Source organism: Lagopus muta, chromosome 8 (genome assembly GCF_023343835.1).
Source record: "Lagopus muta isolate bLagMut1 chromosome 8, bLagMut1 primary, whole genome shotgun sequence".
Taxonomy (NCBI): Eukaryota; Metazoa; Chordata; class Aves; order Galliformes; family Phasianidae; genus Lagopus; species Lagopus muta.
Genome location: NC_064440.1, coordinates 31,483,904 through 31,508,608, shown reverse-complemented (window position 1 = coordinate 31,508,608; position 24,705 = coordinate 31,483,904). Strand labels below are relative to the sequence as shown.

General features: G+C 42.6%; 1 protein-coding gene across 9 annotated transcripts in view; it reads right to left on the bottom strand.

The window, feature by feature from the left end:
- NCKAP1 (NCK associated protein 1) overlaps window positions 1–24,705 on the bottom strand; it is a 66,605-nt gene that overhangs the window by 37,744 nt on the left and 4,156 nt on the right. For 2 of the 9 annotated variants that reach the window (XM_048953575.1, XM_048953574.1), the window contains exons 4-6: window positions 16,746–16,915; window positions 4,600–4,617; window positions 3,363–3,473 (exon numbers count right to left, since the gene is read on the bottom strand). In XM_048953575.1, coding sequence (XP_048809532.1) covers window positions 3,363–3,473; window positions 4,600–4,617; window positions 16,746–16,778 — 162 coding nt within the window. In that variant the 5' untranslated portion in view covers window positions 16,779–16,915. Of the gene's footprint in view, window positions 1–3,362; window positions 3,474–4,599; window positions 4,618–4,981; window positions 5,045–8,987; window positions 9,007–15,518; window positions 15,677–16,745; window positions 16,916–24,705 lie in introns of those variants that run through there. The other 7 variants (XM_048953568.1, XM_048953569.1, XM_048953570.1 and 4 more) reach the window with 5 other exon arrangements.

The following is a 24,705-nucleotide window of genomic DNA, read 5'->3' as shown; positions in this document are numbered from 1 at the left end:
AAACCCTAACCCAGGGAGACTGGAAACGGTCTCACCACTCGCACTCTGTTCTCATCTGATCTTATTCCCAGCCCCCTCCAACACAAACCAGCAGATTGCAGTTGGAGTTAAAGGAAATAGCTCTGAAAAGAATATCTCGAGAATTTGAAATCAACCTAAATGAGGAGATAAGAACAGGAACGTAGCTACTGACAAATCAGGATTAACAGTAGCTGGAAAGCACGGACACTTCCCCCACCAAGCATACCTTACACACTTGTAAGGTTTCATCAGTCTGCTTGCTGTTAAGCAATGACTAAGCCGCAGCATCACCAGAAGACATTTCAAAATATAGGAAGTTTTTCTACAGGAAAAATGCTCAGGAGCCATCTGAGTAGAAGAACATATGTTCAAGAAGGAATGCACAAATTCTCACTACTTCCCATATGTTTGGAAAGCAGAAAGTGAGCTAGCTCTATTACATAAAACAGAATTTTACCTATGCAGGCAGTAGATTTTCACATCCTACCCACAACGTCCAGAAAATGTACATCTTCTCTCCCTCCATCTCCAGCTCCCCAGCATGAAGTATTTTATTCTGTCTTTACAATGTCATTAAATGTTAGCATTGGCTAAGGAAAGAGTAATTTTTAGGTCCTACTGCATCAGATGTCTGTTCACATGCTATTAAGCAGAGCTACCTGGCTAGCCAACATCATTAACAGGCAGTTTTAAGAGCTCAGTCTTCACGCTACTCATTTTCAATGTTATATAGCTCTAGATGGTGACTGGAGAAGAAAGGGCAAATGTAAGGTTACTGGGAATGCCCTCTGAGAAAAGGAGAGAGAGTTATGAACTGACGAGGTCCTGAGTTCTCTGTAATCCATCTTTTTGAAGACAGGCTACTCCATGCAGTTTTTCAGCCTAGGCAGCAGGGATTCATCAGGTACTTCCCTTTTTTTTTTTTTTTGAACTGCTCATAATCTTTCACTCTTGCTGCAATACTTCAAGTTAGCAGTTGTTGGACATGAATCCAGCGTGACAGCACGTCAGAGAAGGATCACAATCAGTAGCCAAGGCTTTAGTCAATGAAAATCTAAAGCTCTCTGTAGTAAATGTCACAGAATCACTCGTTTCAACTGACTTAAAACACACATTAAGATAAGGCACCCATTCAGCTAATGCAGAGACCACTCATATTCTTCAGTAAAGTGGGTTGTCCACCTCTGACACACACAGCATCACAAGTGATGGTATGTGAGAAACCCACCTAACAGCTAAGAATAAAAAAGAAAACAACCAAAAATACAAGCACTAATGATTCTCTAACTGAATGCAAGCTTGCTTGCTTGGCAACATCACCTACTGGCACATCAATAGGTAATACTGTGTAGGTGCACAATGCTAAGCAATGGAATTGCTGCAGCTGAAAAATCTAAAAAAGGTCCTAAAAGGCTGTGCTCCAATTTTCATCACTAAGACACAGGTTATGATGTCTCACGCACTTCCCCTGTAATTATCCTCTAACGTTTCATTAACTGCTGTTTCCTTGTGCCAGTTAGCTCCTTGCCCTTCCTCATCTCTCATCATGTTTCACTGATGGAGGAACTCACTTTTAACTTAAGGTGAGCACTGCTGGCCAATAGGAGAAAGACGACAAGTAGGGGAACAGAGTCTTCCTGACTCGGGCTTGATAATCATGCCTTTCTAAGCTAAGGTTTAGTAACAGAACTTTATCTCACATTGAACTTGAACTCTCCCTGCAGCATACATGACTTATGTCCCACGAGGTACTGATTATAAAGGTTTATTTTGAAAGATATAACGCTAGAAGAGAAATCTTGTAAAAGAAACAAACTGCTGTTTCCTGTGACCATGGATGCCTACTGCTGGAAGTCAAAATCCGTAGCTTAAACTGTGCTTCTATGTAATGCAGGCTTTTCATGACCTGCCCTACTATCACTGCTTTCCTTCAGTACAGCCCTGCCTACCTCGTGGCAAACAAACAAAAAGCAACTACGAAACATCTGAGTGTGTCCTATTTCAGAAAATTGGATTGTCAAGGTATCTCATAAACTTCACAGTACAAAATTCATACACAGCCATCATTAGTTAAGCTCTAAATTCATAGCCAAGAACTGGAAAACACTGGAAACATATACTTAACCATGCTGAATGAGTTCTTCTGTATAGAAGAGCCTTTTTTCAATAGCATAGTTGCCACAGAAGTTGAAAAGAACACAGAAGTGTTTACCAAGAGATTAGGAAAAAAAATTAATTGTTAATGTTAATTTGATAAAGAATTTGCACTATTTGCAACTAGCACAATCATATTCACTGCAAAAACAAGCAATATCAAACAGTACAAAACGTGTAAGCTCTGAAGTGAGAAAGCACGCTGTTCCCATTGCAACTGAAATAGTTCCTACCATAAAGGAGAGCTTCTGGTGGTTTGATTTGCTTTTGAAGTTGTTGTTGGCATTACTGAGGACATTACATGGGAATTCAGGAGGTTTAAAAACCAACTCACTACCCCTGCTGCTGCTATCACTACCATTCTGCAAAAATCAGAATGCTTAAAGCAAGGCTAACCCTCTCAAGCACACATGCAATTTACTACATGCAGGGAACATGCAAACCCATCACCTACCTCTGCATTCCACCTTTTGAAAGAAATTTAAGCAGATAAAAAGAAAACAAAAATCTTTCCCTTGACTTTCAAACTGAAACAGAGAAACTTCATGTGCATTACCTGCCAAAAAAACACCTGCAATCTAATTAAAGGCTACAATGTCATCATACTCAGCAATCACAGCTGATCTCAATGCATCTGAAAAGAAAATAATTATATTTCTTCGGAATCTGTCTTCTGTCCTGTGCAAGGCTTCTCCTACGTACACATGCCTTATTTCCATGGAGACTGCTACCGCAGGCAGGAGCACCCATGAGGTACAAACACATTTTCCCATTTCTCAGTCAGCTGGCTTATAATGATCTGCCTGTCAGGCCTCATCACAAGAAGTTAGAAGTTGCACAGCTTTCGTTTTCCACTCCCCAACGATTTCTGCTATCAAAGGAAGGCAGCATGCAAATGTAGATTTTTGTGTCTAGAACTATCCCACACTAACAGCTCTCGGAATCTGAACAAAGAATAAGCAAAAAGAAAACTGAAAGGTAAGCTACACTAACAAGGTGTAACATTCTAACTAGGGAGTCAGCTCTCGCTGTAGGATCTTGTCAGACAATTGCATCGAGCACCCTATTTCAAGTAGGTCTGCGTCAGGTGCTTCATTGGCATCATTCACAGAACCTCACAGAACAGAGCAGCACGTACCAAAGGGCGTTGAAGGAAACAGTACACAGACAGTCATTTCATTACTTACATTGTTGTTGCGTGTTTCTACTGCTGGAAACTTCCTGACTATGAATTTGACGGCGGATTCCAGGTTTTTGTCAATAAGATAGGATGGCTTGGCTTTGGGGTCACCACATGCCTATAAAAAAATACAATACAAAATGTAGTAAAAAAAATAATCAACTTAGTCAAATTAAGCGATAGTTGCAAATCTGAAGACAAACTAGAAAGATTTTGTTTTGGTTTGTTTATTTCTTTTTTTTTTTTTTTTACTTTTATTTTTTAAGTGAGCAGGTGATAATGAGAGGCAAAGTGCAGGGACTGTCACAGCTGAAGTATGCAATGAGAAACAGTACAAAGATGCTCTTCTACTGAAAAAGATGCATGGAAGTATCAAAGCAGTTAGTGCAGAACAGCAGTGAGGGAAAAACAACTCAATCCTAAAAGAAGGGAAAAAAAAGGTTTTCTTTTGACTGCTATTCCTGGTTTGAGGTAGTATTGTATTCATGTGGAGTTAATAAACTGTTAGAAAATTCGATCGTGTCATCATCTATGGAGGACTACCCTTGGTAAAACAAAACTAAAGAAGCCCCACCACCAATCGGCATTTAAGTTATCTTTTAATTGTGAACTGCAAGAGAGTTTTCCACCCCACAATAAAAACACCAATACTTGCCTAAAACACCCTGTTTCTTTAAATTAGCAACTCACGTTTTGCTCATTTTCCTTTACTCCTGCAGTAGCATAAGCTGTGCTTTAAAAGCAGCAATGAAGAAACTTGATTAAATTTCCATTTGAACAGAAGCCACAGCTCAGTGGAAGCCTCTTGAATAGCCTACACAGACATCTCAGAAGCCCAGGTTGGAGGAGCGACTCAGCTACTTTAGCCAGCTGCAGAGCATGCTGTTGGACCCGCTACTTGTTCCCAACTACTCTAACGAGCCATGCTACACGGTTTAGCTGGGAGAGACAAACTAAAGGCAGCAAGCATTATTAAGGCAACAATTTGCGCTCCAATTGCATTTTCTCTCAAATATGTATTTAGCTTTACACTCCTCAGAGGGATTTTCGTGTCACATGCAAAACTGAATTACATGCTACGCATTTCTACGCAACATAGTGAACTTGAATGACAGCTCGTTTAAACTCTTCCACATCCAATTCTATGGCTGAGTTGCAGACCGTAGAAGACAGAAGTCATGGAGTATGAGACCGGTTCTGAAAGCGGGCAAGCGGGCAAAGGGAAGGTGAAAAGCTTTGCAAACCTTCCAAACTTGTCCTTGCTGGGAAAGCATTGCAATAGAAAGAGAGAAAAATTACACATAAACAATTGACTCAAATTCTACAATACGTTACATTTAAGTGAGCTAAGACACTATTACCTACATCCAAGAGAACATTACGACCATCTGTTACTACAGACAGCACACTTTCTAGCGGATAGAGATTATTCTGATACTCACAAACAAGTTTACATGTACTTAATAGAATTTTACTATTGCGCACAGTTCAAGTACAAGCTGAAACACGTAACTTCTAATAGTAATTTCAAACGTAAGTTCGGGAAGGAAGGAAAAAAAACGAGTTCAACATCACATGCATCTACAAGGGAAAAACAGGAGAGAAACTCAGTGAAGTTTTACATACCTGAAAAAGAAACGGTAGCCAAGAAAAAAAAAACAAAACAAAAGTCATTATTGTAAGTTTCTACAACTCCTGCCTGCAGCACACGACCATCAAAATGCATGTTAACGAACTACTCCAACATCTACACTCTGACATTTGCTAATTTTTCCACAACACATACTAAACTTCATCAAAAGGTTCCATCCATAACATCCCAAGAGGAATCGATAACCACCACCAACTCAGCAGCGCCCACGTCACTGATGAGGTATGAAAATGGTTGCTTCGGTATTCTCACAGCAGCAAACAACGCGAGCCACAAAAGGTCTGTTCCACACACACTTCAAAGTCTTCACTCTATTTCTAAAGTAAAAATTACAAGTGTCAGAAATTGAACAACTCACGCTTCAGCTTTATGAAGTCTTAAGGAACCAGAAGCCACAAATGTCCTAAAAATCTGTATCAGCTTAATGGAAGTTGGTATCCTTGCCACACATGTAGCTTTCTCTAGCAAAGTGATTACAAACTAAGGAAGGATCTCAATAGCCAACACGCATGTGTATCCATTATATTTCGATGCACTTGCACTCACACAGGTAAAAATTCTTAGTCCTGCCACCACCTTCCCTAAGTTTCTCAGCCTGACTTCAAGAAGTACTTCCACGTATGCTATTTCTCATTGCCTCCTAGCACCGGATGGCCTTTCTCCCATAAAATGAAGGTTTACTTTACTAGAAGTTACGTTCCAAGCAGGCCTTTGCATGCAGCTTCTTCACATGGAAACAGCCCTCGGAAAACACAAACACAAACATCCTCACTGGGTTTCAGCAACTTGGTTCCCAGCAATGACAAATGTTATTCGCAGCCTAAGAGGCAAATCCCTGCAGACATCCAAGAGCGCAAGACACAGCTTTGTTCCTTCCCACTGCTTATTTGCTAATATTACACGTACAGCACCTGTAATTCTGCCTCCTAATAAATGACATAAGATTAATCCAAAGAGCAGGAAGAAAACTTTAGCATGCTAAGAGCTTTAAACCATTACTTACATAACCCTAAATCCCACCTCTAAGAAACTCCACAAACCTACATTTCAAGGCTATGTATCTGAGCATTGAGAACTCCAGAATTTATATGGACTTGCTAGCACAGCATTTGTGGAATACAGCTCTCTGAAGCTAGGGGATTCCAGCCCCTTCAAGCTCAGCATACTATACCACAAGAATCTCCCAGCAGACACCTCCCAGTTCTTTTGAACATTACCAAACAGCTGTCAAGCAGTTGTGATGAAAAAGCCGATGCAGAACTACCACTGAGACTAGTCTGCATCGCTATTTAAAAAACAACACTAGGGAGGACGCAGATGCTGGATTTCTACCCAGCTAGGCTTCATTTCTTTCCACAGTACTTTAGAACCCTCCTACAACAAGCTCTTAACCAAGGAAGCAAATTTTCTTGATCCGATTCTGTGCATTCAACCCTAGCAAGAACAAGCCAATTTCTATAGCTCACAGTCATTAATCAGAACATTTCTTCGCCATCATACGCATAGGTCATCAAAACAGACTAGATAGATGAAGTCACATAAACTGTTCAAGTGATTTACAATGCCACGTATTCTGAACTAAAGCAGCATTTTCCTCCCTCTGGAAACTACATTATTAAACAAAATTCAGACTCCTCTTCACTTGAAGCTTACAGCATTCCTCCACACAAGTGTCACTTTGGAAACAATGAATACTATGTGGCTTCACTTTCAGACTACACTGCATAAGCAGCAGCCAACAAGAAAGCAGTGAGCAACTGCATGCTTAATATCTACACTGAAGGTTAAGTAGTCTCTAGAGAACACCAAGGACCACAAGTATAATTGTCCCTGTACCACAGAACACCAATGCTAAGAGGTGCGCCAAAAAAACCTTTTGCCACAGTACAGCTGGAGTTATCACTGCAAAAATCAAAGCCTAACTCTGTACTGCCAAGCTGAGGACATCAGATGTTGGACAAGGGCAAAAAAGATTTATGGACAGAACTACCGTACATATAGAATTACAGAACCATTAAGAGTGGAAAAGACCTGAGATCCAATCCAACCATCCACCTACCATTAATATTTCCCACTAAATCACATCCCTTCATACAACATCTAAATGTTTCTGTAACACGTCCAACATCGCTGACTCAACCACCAGCAGACCATTCCAGCGCATTACCGCTCTTCCAAGGAAGAAATGTTTCCTCATACCCAACCAGAACCTCCCCTGGCACAACGCAGGGCCATGACCCCTAGACCTATCTTTAGTTACACAGGAGAAGAGGGTAAGCCTCACCTCACCACAGCCTCCTTTCAGGTAGTGGTAGGGAGCGATAAGGTCCCCCGTGAGCCTCCTCTTCTGCAAACTAAACAATCCCAGCTCCCTCAGCCACTCCTCAGAAGACTTGTGCTCCAGATCATCACAGCTTCAATGCCCTTCTCTGGACACGCTCCGGGGCCCCAGCGGCTTTTTTGTAGCAAGGGACCCAAACCTGAGTGCAGTACTCAAGGTGCAGCCTCACCAGAGCTGAATACAAAGGGATGATCACCTCCCTGCTCCTGCTAGCAGGGCTATTACTGATAAAAGCCAGGAGACCATTGGCAATCTCGGTCCCCTGGGCACACTGCTGCCTCACATTTCACTGAGCATCAACCAGCAATTCCAGGTCCATTTCCTGCACACAGTCCACCAGCCATTCCACCCCAAGCCTGAAGCACTGCCTGGGTTGTTGCGGCCAAAGTGCAGGATCCAGCACTTGGTCTCATCCCAGCCACCCAGCCTGTGCAGATGGCTCTGTAAGGCAGATCAACACTTCCTCCCAACTTGGTGCCAGCTGCAAACATACTGAGGATGCACCCAATCTCCTCACCCCAGTCATCATTAAACAGGGCAGGCTCCAGGTGATGTGACATGATAGCTCACATGCAGGCACAATCACTGTCAAAAGCCAGTAGCACGGCACAGTGTGCAGGGCACAATCTTCCATTTGTAACAGCTACACTTCACTCCAGCCTTTTGCACAGACCTGCAGGATCCTCAGGAGCACTGGCAAATGCTACTTCAGTTACGTGATGTAGCTCTAAGTTACTGGAATATGGAAACAGCTTTTATACCTTTCTTGTTGGTGCTAAGCCCCATCTATTCCAAATGATGAACAGGGCTATTGCCCAATGAAAAAAGAAAGAGAGCCAGAAGAGAGCTATTGCTTGAATCAGTATTCTTCTATTTTCATCCTTCAAACTGTCAACATCAGTAGACTATGATAAAATAAGTCATATACTGCAGTAGCTTAACGAGGTTTTATACTTAGGATTTCACTGCTACTACAGACCTGAGATAAAATACTGCTGAGCAGCTTCACTGGTAACAATATATACTGAAACAATCAATGAATCACCTTGCTTTCAAGTTTCATTTGTGAATGAATCTGCATTAAAAACATTTAACAAGCAAATAGGTGCAATTTCAACTACAATAGGTATTTTTAAAAAGTCATTTCCTTAGCCAGTAACATACATTAATAAAAAGAAATATGCTAAGATGTCTAGTATTAAAAAAGAGGAAAAAACTCCTGTATCATCTACAGATCACTATAGCACATTCTCTTGACACCCGGAAAAGGCATGTGCAGTAAAAACCATTCTTCTTCCCTGATGCTGACATTAAAGACTTCTCCCTAAAATAGATCTGAATTTAAACGCTTGGTTTGTGGTTGCACATCCTCCAGAATTATACTAAATAATAAATGGCAAAGAAATACTCAAGGAGACAAGCTCCTTATTAACTCCATGTTTCTGTAGCATAGAGCGCGCTATGTATTTCTCATTTACATCATGCATTTAAAAGTAATGAGATTACCAACTGACAATTTCTGACTTTGAAAAAAATAAAACTACAGAGAACAGAGAGGTGAATAATCCAAGAGTAACTGCTTTGAAAGCTGAGTGCATTAGGAAGCAGTTCACATTCCATTACTACTTCTGTTGACCTACCATGGCCGCTGTGCTGCACTTCAGGTTTTGAGGAAGCTTGAGTTCAATAATAAACTAGCTTGTCCCAGACGATCTTTGTGAATGAACCCTTTTAACAGCTATGAAAAGATACCCAAGCATCAGCCAACCACACAAGGACAAATTACAGCTTAGTATTTTGATGGCTAAAATCTAACCGTCCTAGTCCAGATTTATTTGCTCATAACCGTGCATTGAACCACAGAGCATCCACTTAAATTAAACTCAAAGATCCAACATATCGAGTGTAATCTCATGTGAAATCTGAAGAAACAAAGCTAGAAATAGGCCTTGAGAACTTGCCTACCCTACTTTCCCTGTCCAAAGTAGGATCAACTGCATTTCTCTTGCTTTCAAGGGGGTATCTATCAAATCAGTCCTTCAATAGAGTCAACTCAAAAGCATCCCGAGATGACTTGTTTCACTATTCAGTCATCTTTATCACTAGAATGTTCTAAGACCTTAGCTATATTTTTCTTGCTACAATCTAATTCACCACTTCACATTCTGTAGCCATGCTGACTTGGACAAGGTATTCCTCTTTGCCCTGCAGTAGTCTGAAATGTTGGAAAACTCGTATCAAACATCACAACCTACTTTTAAAAGGATTCATCGCTTAGTGGATCAATTTCTCTTCGTTCCAGGCCACCCACATCGTTCTTCAGATTGCCTCCATTTTGTCCACATCCTTCTTTAAGAGTGTGTTGAAACTGCTATTTTTCAGGTGAGTCTCAATGCATGCCACATACCTACTCACACCTTTATCAAATCTGTCTTTTTTTCTAGCAGTTAAACCTAGTTGACCCAAGTTTTCCTCTGCTTCTCCCAACTATTTTCTGCAGACCAGCCCCCTCATTACTCTTTACCTTCTATTTCACGTTTCAGTAAGCATAAACTGACTTACAGTTGTGCTTGCTCAGCTACCCACAAAATTTGTTTGGGTATACCTACAACCTCTTAGGTTCCAACTAAACTCTAACTACGTTCCTCGTTATTTCTGCAGCTCTTCCCAGTTTGCTACCTAAAAATTTAATAAGCATGCTGCATTCATCACCTAGGCTGTTATAATGCCATAATGGGATGGAAAGTACCACAATAACACCAGGGTGGCACAGTCTCTGGCTACAGCAAATGAGAACGAGCACAAATGAAGCAGCCACGCTTACAAAAATGAATGAAAAGAGCTGCTTACCTTAAGAAGGCTGCAGGCAGACAGGGGCCTCCAGCAGGAGACCCCCTCACCTCCACTACCAACCCTGAAATGAGACCAAGAAGGGACGGATCCGGGTTCCAACCCTTCTGGTCAATCAGATTCATTGCATGCACCTGAGCTCTGCTGGGTGGGCCCTGCCTTCCCACCAGGTGCTCAATCACTGCTTCAGGCTGTGACTTAGCATTGCCACTACAGCTGTTAAGGCAGAGCCTGGCTGGAGCAGTGCTAGGACACAGCCCAGGGAGATGCTGTAGGGCTACACTCCAACAAGGACATTTTCATAACCTTTCCCTAACATGGTTACCCATCTGCTTTCATAATTACAATTTCATACAGACCTTATTTCCTGAGATTGTTTATGTGAACAATCAGATGAGGTAACATCAGCAGCCTTGCTAAGGTCAACATGCAAAATACCTACCAAATTGTCCTGATGAGAGTGACCTGTCATCTCACTGATCAAAGAAACATGCTTGGTTTGACACTACCTGTATACATAACTCCACATTATCTTCTTGTGTTTGTAATGCCTATTTAAATCAGCACTCGGGTCTATTACTCAAATATAGGGCAGATGAAACAAAAAACAAAATGGAAAGAAGTTTCACTGCCACAACACTTTCCTTGATTGTAATTTATAAAGTACCAATGATAAAAAAACACGGGGCAATGGGAACATCCTCTCCATTTCGATTCTATAGCATGGATTGTTTAGATTCTCCAGCTACATCTCCTTCGATACAGATCTCAGAAATCACCTGCAACAAAAACAGATCTTGCTTTTTTCAGCATGCAGCAGGGCAAAAAAAGAGCAACTGGGAGGCAGGGGAAAGCAACTAGCATGGATGCCTCTAAGAGACAATGCAAAATAATTTTAGGTGCCTACCATTGAGACGCAAGCATAAGCCCATCTAGATTTCCTTCTGTATATTTGAGAAGGTATCATGGGATATTTCAGTACTGTATTTAAAAGCTTAATGTCTCTTGACAACATGAATTGCTTTTTGGAATCTTTTTGGAATATTCAATCTGGAAAAAAAAAAAAAAAGTCACAGGATACCATCAGTTTGTATTTGCCTCCAGGGAAAAGCAAGTAGCTTTTCTGCCTTGGCAGCATGGATCCTAAGTTTGTTTGCTGTTTTCTCCTGACTACCAGCTGGACAGTATTTTGGACCATTCCTCTAAGGCTACAAACACAAATGCACCAACAAATACTGTTGTCCTAACCTTTAAAGAACTGTTAATATCAATCAAGCACTAAAAACAGCCCTACCCCACCCTAAGTCACTTCCTGATGACTTGAAGATGTTATCTGCTCCTTCCAATATCAAACTTACAACTCAGAACAAGATCAGCAGTGAGCTTCTCCCCTCAGCTCAATGCTCTGCAGCCCTCTTAGAGCTCAGGGTCCAAAGGGTGATCTAATTCTACACCCTTCCAAGTTTCAGAGCTCTGTAGTTCGGGAACTTCTCCATGCTTGCCAGTCGCTTTGAAGGCTCTTGCACTTTTCCAAAAAAGCCATGGCAGTGCCTGAGCAGAAGAGCAGACTTCACTGACTGGCTTACAACTTTCTCATCAATGTTTAGACTTCGTCAAGTCCTCTCCAGTCCAATTCTGGAGCTCCTGGGATCTTTTCCTTCACCCTAGTCTCACGACCAGAGTGAAAGGCTGGAGATGCGAGGGTCTGCCCTCTATGCAGCCTTAGCCAACCCAGCCAACTTCTCATCATTTTACCACAGGAGAACTGGTGCCGTCCTTCTTTACCCTCACAGCACAGTTGCTCTTTCATAAATAGTATGTAATTTAACTGCTGCAGGAGATAACCAGGAAAAAAGTATTCATTTGGCCTTTAAAATGGCTAACAAGCAACACCTTTAAGATAAGTACAAATACACTATTCCCAAATTAAATCTTTAAACTACTAACCAACAAATAATCAATCACCTAAGTAATCTCATATCTGACTTATTATTATGCTGTACGGTGCTGGGACTGGGACCAAACTTGAGATCTTAGTTTAGAATGGCAAAGACAAAGCCAACTAAAGCCTTGACGAGGATTTATTCTGCCCTTGACCTAAGCCTTCAGCTTGGTTACGCAGCTGGTATCTAATCCAAGAGTCTGCTCTAGGTTCTCATTTCCAGGTACCACGCAATCACAGGAGGTCTGACAGCCAAAAGAAGGCTGCACTAAAGACATTTTAAGAAATAAGTTTTGCATACAAACTTAAAACCTGTACTGTAAATAACAGAAGGACACTGCTTGCAAAGCCATTAGCACCAAGTAACACTCACTGTTTTTGAGGAGCGTACTCCAAATAGTTCAAAACCCTCTCATCCCAAACAGCTTAGCTCTAAGTAGTGTTGCTCTGACGTCCATCAAAACAACACTCTCTCGATTTGCTCAAAGTCTATGATTCTGCTATTTCAACACTGAATCTCTGACTGCAAATACTTTCTGGTATCCAAGTAGTTTATAAACAAACAAAAGCAGACCCACATACAGTTTTGTTTTTTCTTCAACACCACGCTGATTTTAATTTTACAATACTGCAGCATCACACAAAGCATACCAAAACCATCTCTGTCTGCTCTGGCACTAACAACAGCATTCAAGTTTCACCTGAGCCAGGATAGCATGAAAAATGCTGTATCTGACTTACAGACACGGCTGTAGGTACAAACAGCAAGAGCAACAAGACAACTGTTAGCCTGTACAATTGAGGATAAACATTTTAAAAGCACAAGGAGCAAAACAGGAGAGAAACTGCAGTGATAACATTTCCAAATTCAGGACTGATGCTGGTCCCAGTACAATAGGCAGCTAAAAACAGCTGAAAGCAGCACGCAATGTCATTCCTTATAAAAAGTTCCACCTCCATACAGATCAAGTAGGAGTTCAGCCTCACCACCCACCGTTACTTCAGTAACTCTGCATTTCATATTTTCCATACCGCTCCTAAAGAGGCAGAAAATCGTGTGTTCAGATATCCCACCTTTAAAAAGAATCATAAACCATTTCAGAAGGCTGCGGCTCAGGCAGCAAACAGGAAGTGAGGAACAATTAACAGCTATAAGGAAAACGAGATCAAAATTGATTATTTTCTTTTTTTTTTTTTTTTAAAGCAAGTGTAACTATGGAGTTGTTTTTTCCAATTTCTGTAACTCAGGAAAATCCTAATCCCTTAAAATCTCAGCTCCCTCACCAGCATCTCTAGCAGTCCACACAGCAGTGATGAGCGCGGCAGCTCTCACTTCCCCTTATTCAAATGAGTCTCAGCCACTTCCTTTAACCGCAATACCGCATATTGTGCAGTTCTCTGCAAACCAGAGATCTGATATTGTCTTCTGCGGAGGAAGCCAGGAGAAGCCTTAGCAGCAGTTTTGAAACCAACCGCTTGCAAAGAGGGAAAAAGTGGGAAAACAAAGAAAAAGAAAAGGTTCCAAGAAGCCAGAAACCAGTCTGAAGGGACGAAACACAAACATGACTTCTGGGCCACACCATCAGAGCCAGCCAGCTACCACCATCAACCAGTACTTACTGCAGCTTAAGAAAATAATCGTTTGTATCTCAGTGCACCATTTGAATACAAAGTGCTCTATCTGCTTGTCTCCAGACTTGCCAAGCTCTACATTGCTCAGTCACCAAGTCACTTGGATTCACCTCCTCTTTCTGTGCTGAGACCTACGCAGTTTTTGAGTCCGTTCACGGTGTTTGCAGGAAAACCTGCTGTCACCTCCAGTGTTTCTGTTCCCACACTGAGAGCCCATCCGCACGCATCACTGCACCAACAGCAATGCCATATGGACCAACCCACCCAGGACTCCCTCCACCAAATGCGCTGACGGAAACACATCCAAAGGCACCATGCTGCTTACCATGAGCATCTCCAAACCAGTAATCGCAGCACAACCTTACGCTCGTTAAGGCACAGCTTTACGCCAAGAGATGCTTCACCTTTTCCTGCCTCCTTCCTACACAGCACAGCTCAGGCACAATCCTACTGGACCAGTTTTCAGCCAACACGCCTCTCAAAGCGCACACACAAATGACTTCAACATTTGGATGCTTTTCCCCATAAATAGAGAAATTCTGCTTTGCATTACAAGTACACTTACACCACTGCCATTAATAAGTAGCAGCAAGTTTCTGACACATAAAACTGCAAGTTAAAAGGAGTTCCATTTCTATTTCCGGAAGATATAAATTGGCAATACTTTGGTTAGATGAGTCGATGTTAGTGAAACAACAACTGCACATCAAGTACTGCTGTTGGTTGGGATTAACACTGATTTTGAATACTACAGTCACTTTCTTCCCCTGCAAATGACAGCCAATTAAGACCAACCCTGTGCGTGGGATTGCCGACAGCTCACGCCGCTCCCAGAGCATGGTTGCTGGACAGAGCACTGGACAGGATGTCTCCCACCTGAAAGGGGTTCAGGGCTACAACACAACTCACTCACTACAACTAACTCACAGACAGATGACGACCAGCTCCTCAGAACTTCATTGGACCTCAGATTTCTTTGCAGCCCCCAAACACCACAGCAGCACACAGCACGGGGAACAGCACAGGCCTTCTAATGCACTCAGTCTGCAAAGGTGTGCTCGCTGCTTCAGCAGAGAAGAGAGGTTTCCTCCAAAAAATGAAAAACTCTCCCATAAAATAAGTTCACGTGCAAAATTCCGTGCTGGAACTGGATTATACAAACGCGTTCCTCCTGATCACGCATTCGCATTGGGAAAATCGAGCCGGGAAGGCCAGGCGAGCAGCCGGAGCACCGGCACAAGGCAGGGATTTCCGCCGCAGGACGGGCAGCCGGGCCGCGTCTCGGGGAGGCGGCGGGCGGTCGCGGCACCCGCGTCAGCTCCTGGTTCCGTCTCCCGCCCGAGCCGCTAAGCAACGCCGACTCGCGGATCCCAACTCGCTAATTTTACCCGAAGCCCTGGCCGGCCGCAGCGGCGCGGGGAAGCCGGGCCGCCGCCTGACTCACGGGGAGCGGCCCGTGGCCTAGGCCCCGCGGCCTGCACTCTCCGGGCCCGCCCGCCGTCAGGTACTGCCGGCCCCCGCGGCCCTGCGGGAGCGCCCGGGGGCCCCCCGCCCCTTCCCTGCCCTGCCCTCTCCTCCCCTCGCCGCCCTGCCCTGCCCCTCGGGCCCCGCAGCTAGGCCGCGGCGCGGCGGGGGGCGGCGGGAGGAGCGCCGGGTGGCCGGGGCCCAGAGGGGCGGCGGGCCGAACGGACGGACGGGGGGGGTCGCGGCGGTCCCTCTCCCCGCCTCCCCGCTGGGGCCCCCGCACCTTCTTGATGTTGTAGAGCCGGGTGAGCATGCCGACGCCCCGGTCGTTTAGGATGGTCAGCTTCTCCGCCAGCTTCTGCTGGCTCGGCTGAAGCACGGACCGCGACATCCTGCCCCGCGCCGCGCCCCCGGCTCGGACCCCGCCGCCGCCGCTCGCAGCCCGCCGTGGCGCGGCCGCCGGCCCGGCGCTGCCTCCCAGCCGCCGCCGCCGCCGTTCTCGCTCGCTGCCTCCGCGGGGCGTGGCCACGGCCCGGCGCTGCCGGCGGCGTCACGTGGCGCGGCTCACGGCCGCCCCTCGCGGCCCGTCGGAGGAGCCGGCGCGGAGTGCTCCGGGGCTGGGGGCGGTATCGTTGTGGCGGCCGTAGGGCCGAGAAGCGCGCTTGTCCAAATGTTAGGGTCAAAGCAAAATGGTGAATGTTTTTCTGATTGATTTCTCGGTTTCCAGAGTCATTAAGCTGTACTGGAGTTGCAGTTCTAAGTCACGGTTGGAAACAACCGTGAATGTTCTTCCTAGAAGTTCCTCGTGATTCTTTTTGCCAATCATCATCTAAAACCCAGCGCTGACGCTTGGAAAAACACTGCAGGGCGTATTTACAGATATGGTACCAGTGCACCTGAGGGAGACCTGTGGAATCGTAGATTCACTGAGGTTGGAAAAGACCTCCAAGATGACTTAGTCCAACTGCCAATGCATCCCCACCCTAAAACATGAGGTGTTGTCCTTAGGAACGTGGTTTAGTGAACAGTGGTGACAGAGGGATGGTTAGACACAATGATCTCAGAGGTCTTATCCAGTGCTGTGTGAGCTGAGAACGAATAGGTGCTGGAATGAAACATGTAAACCTTACTCTTCTTGTGGCTTATACAACAAGGCCTGAACTACACGTTGCTGTAACGTAATGAATTTCACAGTGACTGCTGCATAAAGGCCCTAGTGAGAGCTCAGTGCTACCCGCTGCTGCTAGCTCCCACAGCCAGCTGCTGTGAGGGGCTCCCTCATCGCGTTGATAGGAGAGGCTTAAGAACTAACCTCCTAATCTCATTTTTAAAGTAACAGTCTCACCATCTGTTCCTTTTGCTGCATATTAATACTTCTATTTAATTTTCGGTTTGTATTTCTACTGTGTAAATCAGATTATTTCTGTCTTTCAGCAGTTTTAAACTAATAGATTTTAGAAAGCATAGAATTGAATACGAGAAGCCTAAACGTAATTAAATTGTTACTGACCTCCTTCCTTTTAGCTGCTACAAGATTATTCATGATTCAGAACAAAACCGGGAAGCGAGAACTTGGAGTTCCAATCTTACAGCTGCCGTTGACTCATTTGTTGTCCTTTATCAAACAATTTTCTCTAGGCATTCTGTCCAGGGGTCTGGAATTCCTAGCAACAACGCTATCTGTGAAAACATCAGAAATATTCAAATCAATCTTTTAATTAATAAAGCACAAAATGCTATTTAATTTCCAAGTGTTTAATCAAATATCTATAGGAATATGTTTACATAAAGACTGTTCCTCCTATTCTGAATTCATTTAAAAACAAATACTAATGTTTCCGATTACAGTGAAGATGTTTCCCATGTAGTTATACCCTAAGAAAAAAGAACAATGCTATTGCTGAACCATAGAATGACTTAGACTTAAAGGGACCACAAAGCCCATTCAATTCCAACCCCCTGCCATGGGCTGCTTTGTCCCCATCAGCTCAGAACAATATGTCACCCCATCCAACCTGGCTTTCAGCACCTCCAGGGATGGGGTACCCACAGCTTCTCTGGGCAGCAGTGCCAGGGCCTCGCTGCCCTCTGAGCAAAGAATTTCTTCTCAACATCTAACGTAAATTTCCCTTCTTTTAGTTTAGTTCCCCCTTGTCCTATCGCATCAGACCATATAAAAAGTCAGTCCCCCTCCTGTTTTTACACTTTTTTTCTTATTTACAGCTGAAAGAAACAGCAGCCAATTTTTAATCCAGCACTGAATTACTTCTGAGCCACATTCAGTCTACTGGAACTTCCAAACAATAACAGCCAACCCTCTATATTGCCAAGTAAGTGGAATGGCTTTAACATTGTGACAGTTCATAGTGAGGTTGTGGGTGTCATATTAAAACACCGGTGTGCTAACATCCCAAATTTCTCTCCCTGAAATAAGTAGGAAAGCTATGGATCACGATGGAGACCAGGCTGCTCGATTTTAGTAAGGTTTGCTCTGGTAGTGTTCTCTGGAGAGCTTTCAGGCTCTCTGTGACTACTAACAGTTCTCAGGTGAAAGCAATCACAATTGCTCTCCATGCTGCACAGATAACAACAGGCTGAAATGTGAAAAGAAAACATTTCTGACTCGTTCTCTTCTATAGTAGTGGCAGAACATCCCATTTTGACCCCCCACGCTATTCATGAAGCTATTCACAAAATTTTGTCTTAGGGATCACCTCTGCTTGCAATAATTTTTAATGCAAACGGTGCCAAATCAGCTGCTTTTCTTGAGAACAGACTGAATATTGCAAGAGGGAAGAGAGCAGTGTCAGTAAGCAAGAATCTGTGATATAAGGAATTTTTACTACCTTGCAGCTGTACAGACCTAGTACTAAATGGAATATTATCTGAATTACCACCTTAGCATGGTTAGTTGGTCTAATATTCAGGCAGATACATTAAAATAAAAAATAAATTCTTCATGAAGCCTGACTAAATAGAGCAGAGTGTCCCTTACAAGCCTTGGCAGAACAAGGTTTTCTCAACAAGGTGCTGATTAGAAGAAAGAGGCGTATCTCAGCCCTGCTAGACCAAGATGTGAAAGGCAAGTTCAAAACTCCCTGACAGACCATGTTTCTGCCCACACAGACACAAGATGCTGCTGGTCACATAATTGGCAGCATCTTGCTGATCTGAGTGTTGGGACCGGTTTTAAGTTAGGAGCTACAAAGCGTGCTTTTTTCCTCTTACTTCTAAACCCTTCACTGCTTATTAGAGAAGGAAAATGTGCACGTGTGCTAGGAAAGATAGAATATAGCTGAAAAGTTGTTTTTCTTAGAAATGGCATCAAAAAGAAAAACAACTCCACAACCTTCTCCCTTTGCGAACAGAGCAATCCCAGGTACAGAAAGCAGCTGTTACTAAGATTAAACTTTGTTCAAGTGGTTGCATTTATTTAAGCTGTCAGCAGAATTTATCACTTCTAATGGCTGTACAGCAAAGCTCATGTCATACTAGTTTTGCAGGAGCCTTATGCAGAAGTTGCTGGCTTCGTAAGTATAGGTTTTCAGCAGGAAATTCTATTGGAGGTTGGATTACAAAAATATGTGTGTCGTACAACTTGGGCTCACCAGTCTAGCACCAAGCACACCGACCAAGTGGCAACAAAAGCTTTGTCAGTAACAGCATAGCTCTTACAGGTGTGGCAAAACTGAAGGGAAAAGAAAAATGCAGTTATCTTTAAGACACAACCATTTGCTTGACTTGATATTGATGATTCACATTCAAATAGCTTACTATACTCATTACAAAAGTACAAGCCTAGGATAAGTTCCAAAAAGTTTAGATTTGGTTTGTGCTCAGCTCTGAACCTTTTAAAGCCAACTTTCTGTTCACTCCAGGGTTTAACAGTACAATTCACCGAGGGGCTTTTGAGTAATGAAAATTTCACTTGAGAATTTGAGAAGGAGAAACACAACATCAAGCAGCTCCATATGCACCAACTACATCTGGTGTTTTGCAAAGCATGTACATTGTACGTAAGTACACTCTTCTAGCAGTGCTACTTGGAATATGCAAAGATCAACTCACTACTGCAGAGCAGAGTGCACTGTCACCTCGGTCCTTGCTACCTTTCTAACTTAGACTTCCCTCTCTGTATTTGCTTGCCTGTCTGCATTTTATTCTTCGTTTAACTTCTGACTTGGGGACTATTTCAAAACTCATGACTGCAGTGAAATGGTGGCCATCAGGAGCTGATGACAAGTGATTTAGCATGATCCACTGCCTGGCTTCTGCCAATCGGGCAGCAGAGCCCAAGGAGCAATTCTTGCACAGATACCTCTTGTTCAACATCTCCTTTTCAAACAGAAATCAGAACAAAGCCAAACAGTTCTCTGAACCAACTAGAGCTTTTAAATCATCACCACCATAATCCCAATTAGTTAATGTCAGCTGTATGTTTGTCAGTAATACTTAAGTTAATGTTAATCTTGTATCTAAAGGCACACATGCTGCAAACTTCACCATACAAAGTCTGTGCCATTGTTTCAGTCACCTACAACAATAATAAATAGCATTAAACAAATGCAGTTGTTTTATGAGACAGGCTTTTGTTCGAAGGGGCAGATTCAAAAGGGCTATCGTGCTCACTAAACCAAAATGACACAGATTCATCATATTTCAACCTACAGTTTCTCTGATGAATCTCAAACTTTTTCACTCTTTAAATTCTCAGGAAGTTACCATGTCTGCAGTTTTCTGTATCCTTTTTTTCCCCTCTTTTAATAAGTATTTTGGCATTATTTTAATTTATACTGTCATTAACATCTGAGCTTGTACGTGTGTCTGCTCCTTGCTTAGTTTTTCGCACGTCTAAGTAAGTTCTAATTGCTGAGGCTGTCTACGATGCACAGCCAGTTGCACAGAGATCCTAGGCCTTTGAACTCCAAGGAGAACATGAAAGAGATGTGCAGAACTGGTTTGAAAACGGTGAAGAGTATTATAGCTGCTGTTCTGTAATGCACTGCAGAAACCTGCTGGTTTGAGAAAGCACAGGCACTTCTGCTCATACTGGAAGGACAAGTATAACGAGCCTGCTCCAGAACACCCAGTCCTACGCTATGCCAATGGGCCTCAATCAGTAGAGATGCAGGATGTTAGGAGCATGTGAGAGCTGACTTTTTCAGTGTATCCCGGGTCTGTGATTTACTACTAATTAATGGCAAATCAATTGTCAGTCTGGAAGCCACGGAAGTCTGTGGCAGCAGGAAGAAAATGAGTTACGTGTGAGCTAGCAGTATGACTAGATAGAAGGAAGTCAGGAAGGTTCGACACAATAGGATATGGCTCACTTCAGCATGAAGCCTGGTTAATTCTGGACCAAACGTGGGTTCAAAATGCCAGCCTTAGGTCTAATAGTGCGGTTTCAGAGTTTGGGTTACATCTGGTTCTTGTGCAACTCAGTGAACAGAAGGATTAAAGAGTTTTTTCTCTGAATGTTAAACAAAGCTTAGGAAGCCTGTCAGAATGAGTCACCCAACCAAATTAAGGTCCTGATCTGATATGGGCGTAGACCTTACATTATGTTTCTAGGCAGAGGTTACATCACAACTTTTGAATATACCTTGGTAAATATTGGAGCCAGAAAGGGCAGTGGATTAGGAGTCCACGTAGCACAAAGCGTATTTTACTTGCAGTTTCCTTACAGACTGCCAAGTCAAGCCAAAAGCCATCTCTGAGGTATTCATGCAGCTACCAAGTAGAGACAATGCCTAATGTTTACTAGAAAGATGAGCTAGACTGAAGGAACTGGCCACTGACTAGATTAAGTCAAAAATAGTCAGCAAAGAACGATCTCCATCCTGCTCGAACCTGGGGTGAGGTCAGAAAGCAGCAAGCTGTTGCTGGAATACAGATGGCAGCTAATCAAACAGAACCTGCCAAGATCACCCTGCACACAACAGCTGTGGGGCTCCCACTGGCCCCACAAGCACGTTCCCGCATTTTGGAATATTGATGGAGATTTCTCTGAGAAGCACATAGAACCTCATGCTCTGACCTACTTTCTTTAGGCTTTGTTACACTTCTGTCCTAGGCAAATAACCTATTAGAGGTTTCTTTGTCTCCCCACGGGAAAGCTGGGGAGTAGTACATACACCTTTAAATAAAATAGCTTTCATAGTCTCTCTAAAGATCAAGGAAGAAGTTTTCTGCACTATGCTTTCCTTAGATTTAAGAGAGGAAAATTTTAGTCAAGGAACAGTCTGAAAAGTGCTATCCCCCACTGTTGCTAGGAATCATGTTTACCAGCCAGTGGGAACCCTGAGTGCCAATTGCAGTAAAAATCGAGCTGCACTGTTCTCTTTAAAAGTCTCAGGTTTACATATGACAGAGCAATCCAGTAGTAGGTTTTTTATAGAAAGGAAGCGTGTGGAAAAAAAAAAGCAAGCTAGTGGAAGATGACACCAGCATCACCCAAATTGTCACATCCACGTTCCATGTCAAACTGGGGGGAAAAAAAAAGTAAAACCTGTGACAGCTATCCTCTACATCTCCATCTGCAATGTTTTCTGCATTTGACAAAAATATGAATCACTTCAGGGTATAGAAAACATAACACTTGTTTCACACAACACAGAAATATACAACCTAAACCTGTCGTGAAAACAATACTGTGATAGACATGACAGACTATCTAGTATGCAGTGTGAATCCGTATGTGCGGAGAACTAATCAAGTTCAATGTTTAGAGTTAAATAGGAGACAGCTATTCAATCCCACTGAACACTGTCAAGTTCTGAAATTAAGGTAAAACCAAGAACTCTAAATATTTCTAAAAAGAGAGTGACTGGTGGTGCTCAAAATATGAAGCAGCCTTTTGGGTGGGATGTTTTCTCATCATTCAAATTTGATGGATTTCTTTCACATTCAAATCAATCTTTCAGCTATTTTGAAAACGTGGATAAAAGATGTGGGGGGGAACCCAGGAAGAAAAGGAAATACTGTTGTGACTTGTTTAGACAAGACAGCATCAAGGCTAAGAAATCTTCCTAATTAAGATTTTGTTGAAGTAGTAAATTAGTTCAAATTAATCCGTATTGATTTCCAAAATTTAATTTTCTGCCATTAGTCTAAGGCTAAATTAACTAGACTTTTTCTCAAGTAAATCAGGAAATATTTCTATCTCACCTTGGATTTTTAGGCATAATCATTTTATTAATATACTTGTTTTCCTGAGAAAACAGAATGGAAGCCTTTAGTTACTTAAAATCTTGATTAAATAAGATGGAGTGTGGAGTAACAAAGTGATCCTGTCCTTTCTTTTTTTACTGAAACACTCAAAGCAAAGGCATGTTGAAATAGAAACAGCAACAACAAGAACAAAATCCTGACCTTTCAACCTGTCTGCTTATTGAAGAAAAATATTGAATGCACTGTAAGAGATCACTTAGGTCAGTCTGGATCATTCTTTGACTGTGCAATATAGCAAAAATAATTCATTTTTCAGGCTGCGAGTACATCTGTGTATTCCAAGCTGTCATCTCTTTTTCTAGAAGTGTCTTTCCTTTAACTTTTATCACTTCTCATTTTTGAAGCCTTGGTTTTCAGAAACTTTCAGCTGTCTCTACAATATCAATAGATACATCTATCACAGTCCCCATAATGACAATAAATCCCAGCAATGTAACTACTTTGCTGACACAAACTTAGTTATGATGGAAATTTTTATCCCATCAGTGACTAGAAGGGCTTTAATTCATCATATGTGATTTACTGTCTCTATAATTCACAGATATAATCTCTAGGGTCAGGAGTCTTATGGAATTCAAATAAAGTGATTTTAAGAAAGAAAATTAGAACGTACAATTTGCTCAGACCAAAAATCCATACAGCTCAATACCCTATATCTAACTCATGACTCAAAGAACGGAACCCACAGGGAGAGTGTAAGCACAAAACATCCATCTGTGCTTCTGCAAAATACACTCCCAGGTTCCCTACAGCTTGTGGCTTCCTGAGACAGGGACACCATCTTACACGTCACACAGCTGCTGATCCACTCTTGTGTGGATGTGTCCAATTGCTTTCTGCACCCACACAGATTTATAGCAAAAGCTTAACAGTGTCTAGAGCACAAGGATATAAAGGAATAATTTAAGCCCACTACTGCTTGAATATATTACTATTTTGAGAGGGAATGAAAAACCAGATTTCTCCTCTTTAGTAGCTCTGGCTGGATCAAGCTATAGATGTGGAATGAGATAGAGTACAGATAACTACATTTTCCTTCTCTGCCTGCAGGGAACTTCCTCCCACGCGTGAGCATACAGGCACGATGCAATATTAGCAATATGTTAAGGCAAGAAAAGGACATGTTGAGAAGCCATACTCTCCAACTGCATTTTGGTACGAAGTGAGATGCTATACTCACACGTGTTACCCATGATTTTAACTGCTACTTATACAAGACATCTCTTAAATGTAAACAGTAGGAACAGGTTCTACTTCCATGGCTGACTGGTTACAAGATAATTCTCCTACTGCATTTGGGTTTTGATCCTGACATTAAATACTGCTAGAAGCTGTGATGGTTTCCCTGTTGAGCTCTGAAGCCAGGAAAACTTGTAATGCATCCAATAAGTCCTAATATTAATATTCTGTTATGCCTTTTGAACTATACAGAAGCAAAACCTACACACAATTTCACAGTTCTTGTTGCATCTTAACTCTGATTTGACTTTCCAGGCTATAGGCTTGGCCTTTGCTGCCAGAGAAACCTTTGGGGACTTAGAATCCGCAGAAGTAGGCTGTGAGAAGCTGAAGCACAGAATGGAAGATGCTCTTTTGACTGTGCTGGTAAAACAAGAAATTCTGAGTGGTCTAACGTTCAGCCATGGAAGAACAGTTTTACTGTTATGCTTGCTTTTTGGTTTCTGTTCTTGACTGCAAAACAAACAAAAAACTGTGCTTTGGATTCCAAAGGAATTGAAAACATTACAGAAGTTCACTTAATTTAACTTCATTTCTTTTGAAAAGCTTTTTTCTCAGTGATGGTCTTGAACCCTACACATTCTTTTCAGGCCATACTACAAAGTTCACTTCTCTGAAATCTCTTTCTCTTTAGTGAAGGTATTCTTAAGATACAGACACACAGAAATGCACAGAGTGGCTGAGGCTGAGGCAGGAAGAGACCTCTGCATACCAGCTGGTGGAGAATAACTGCCCTAGTGATTGACAGTGTGTGCTTGCTGCATAATTAACAATCACTCATTTATAGAGTAGCTAGCACAAATGGAAGGCATTTTGTAAATGGACATCTTTGGTACAGTAATGATGGTACAGTATGATGTTTTTCTTATCTCCCCTTCCCCTGATTAACTCTATCTCCACTGACACAAACTGTTTTACACTGACATTTAAGAAAACATGATCTTTATACGCTTATCCTTGCTCATACAAGAGCGCAGTGAAGCAAAATGAAGAGCTTCTGC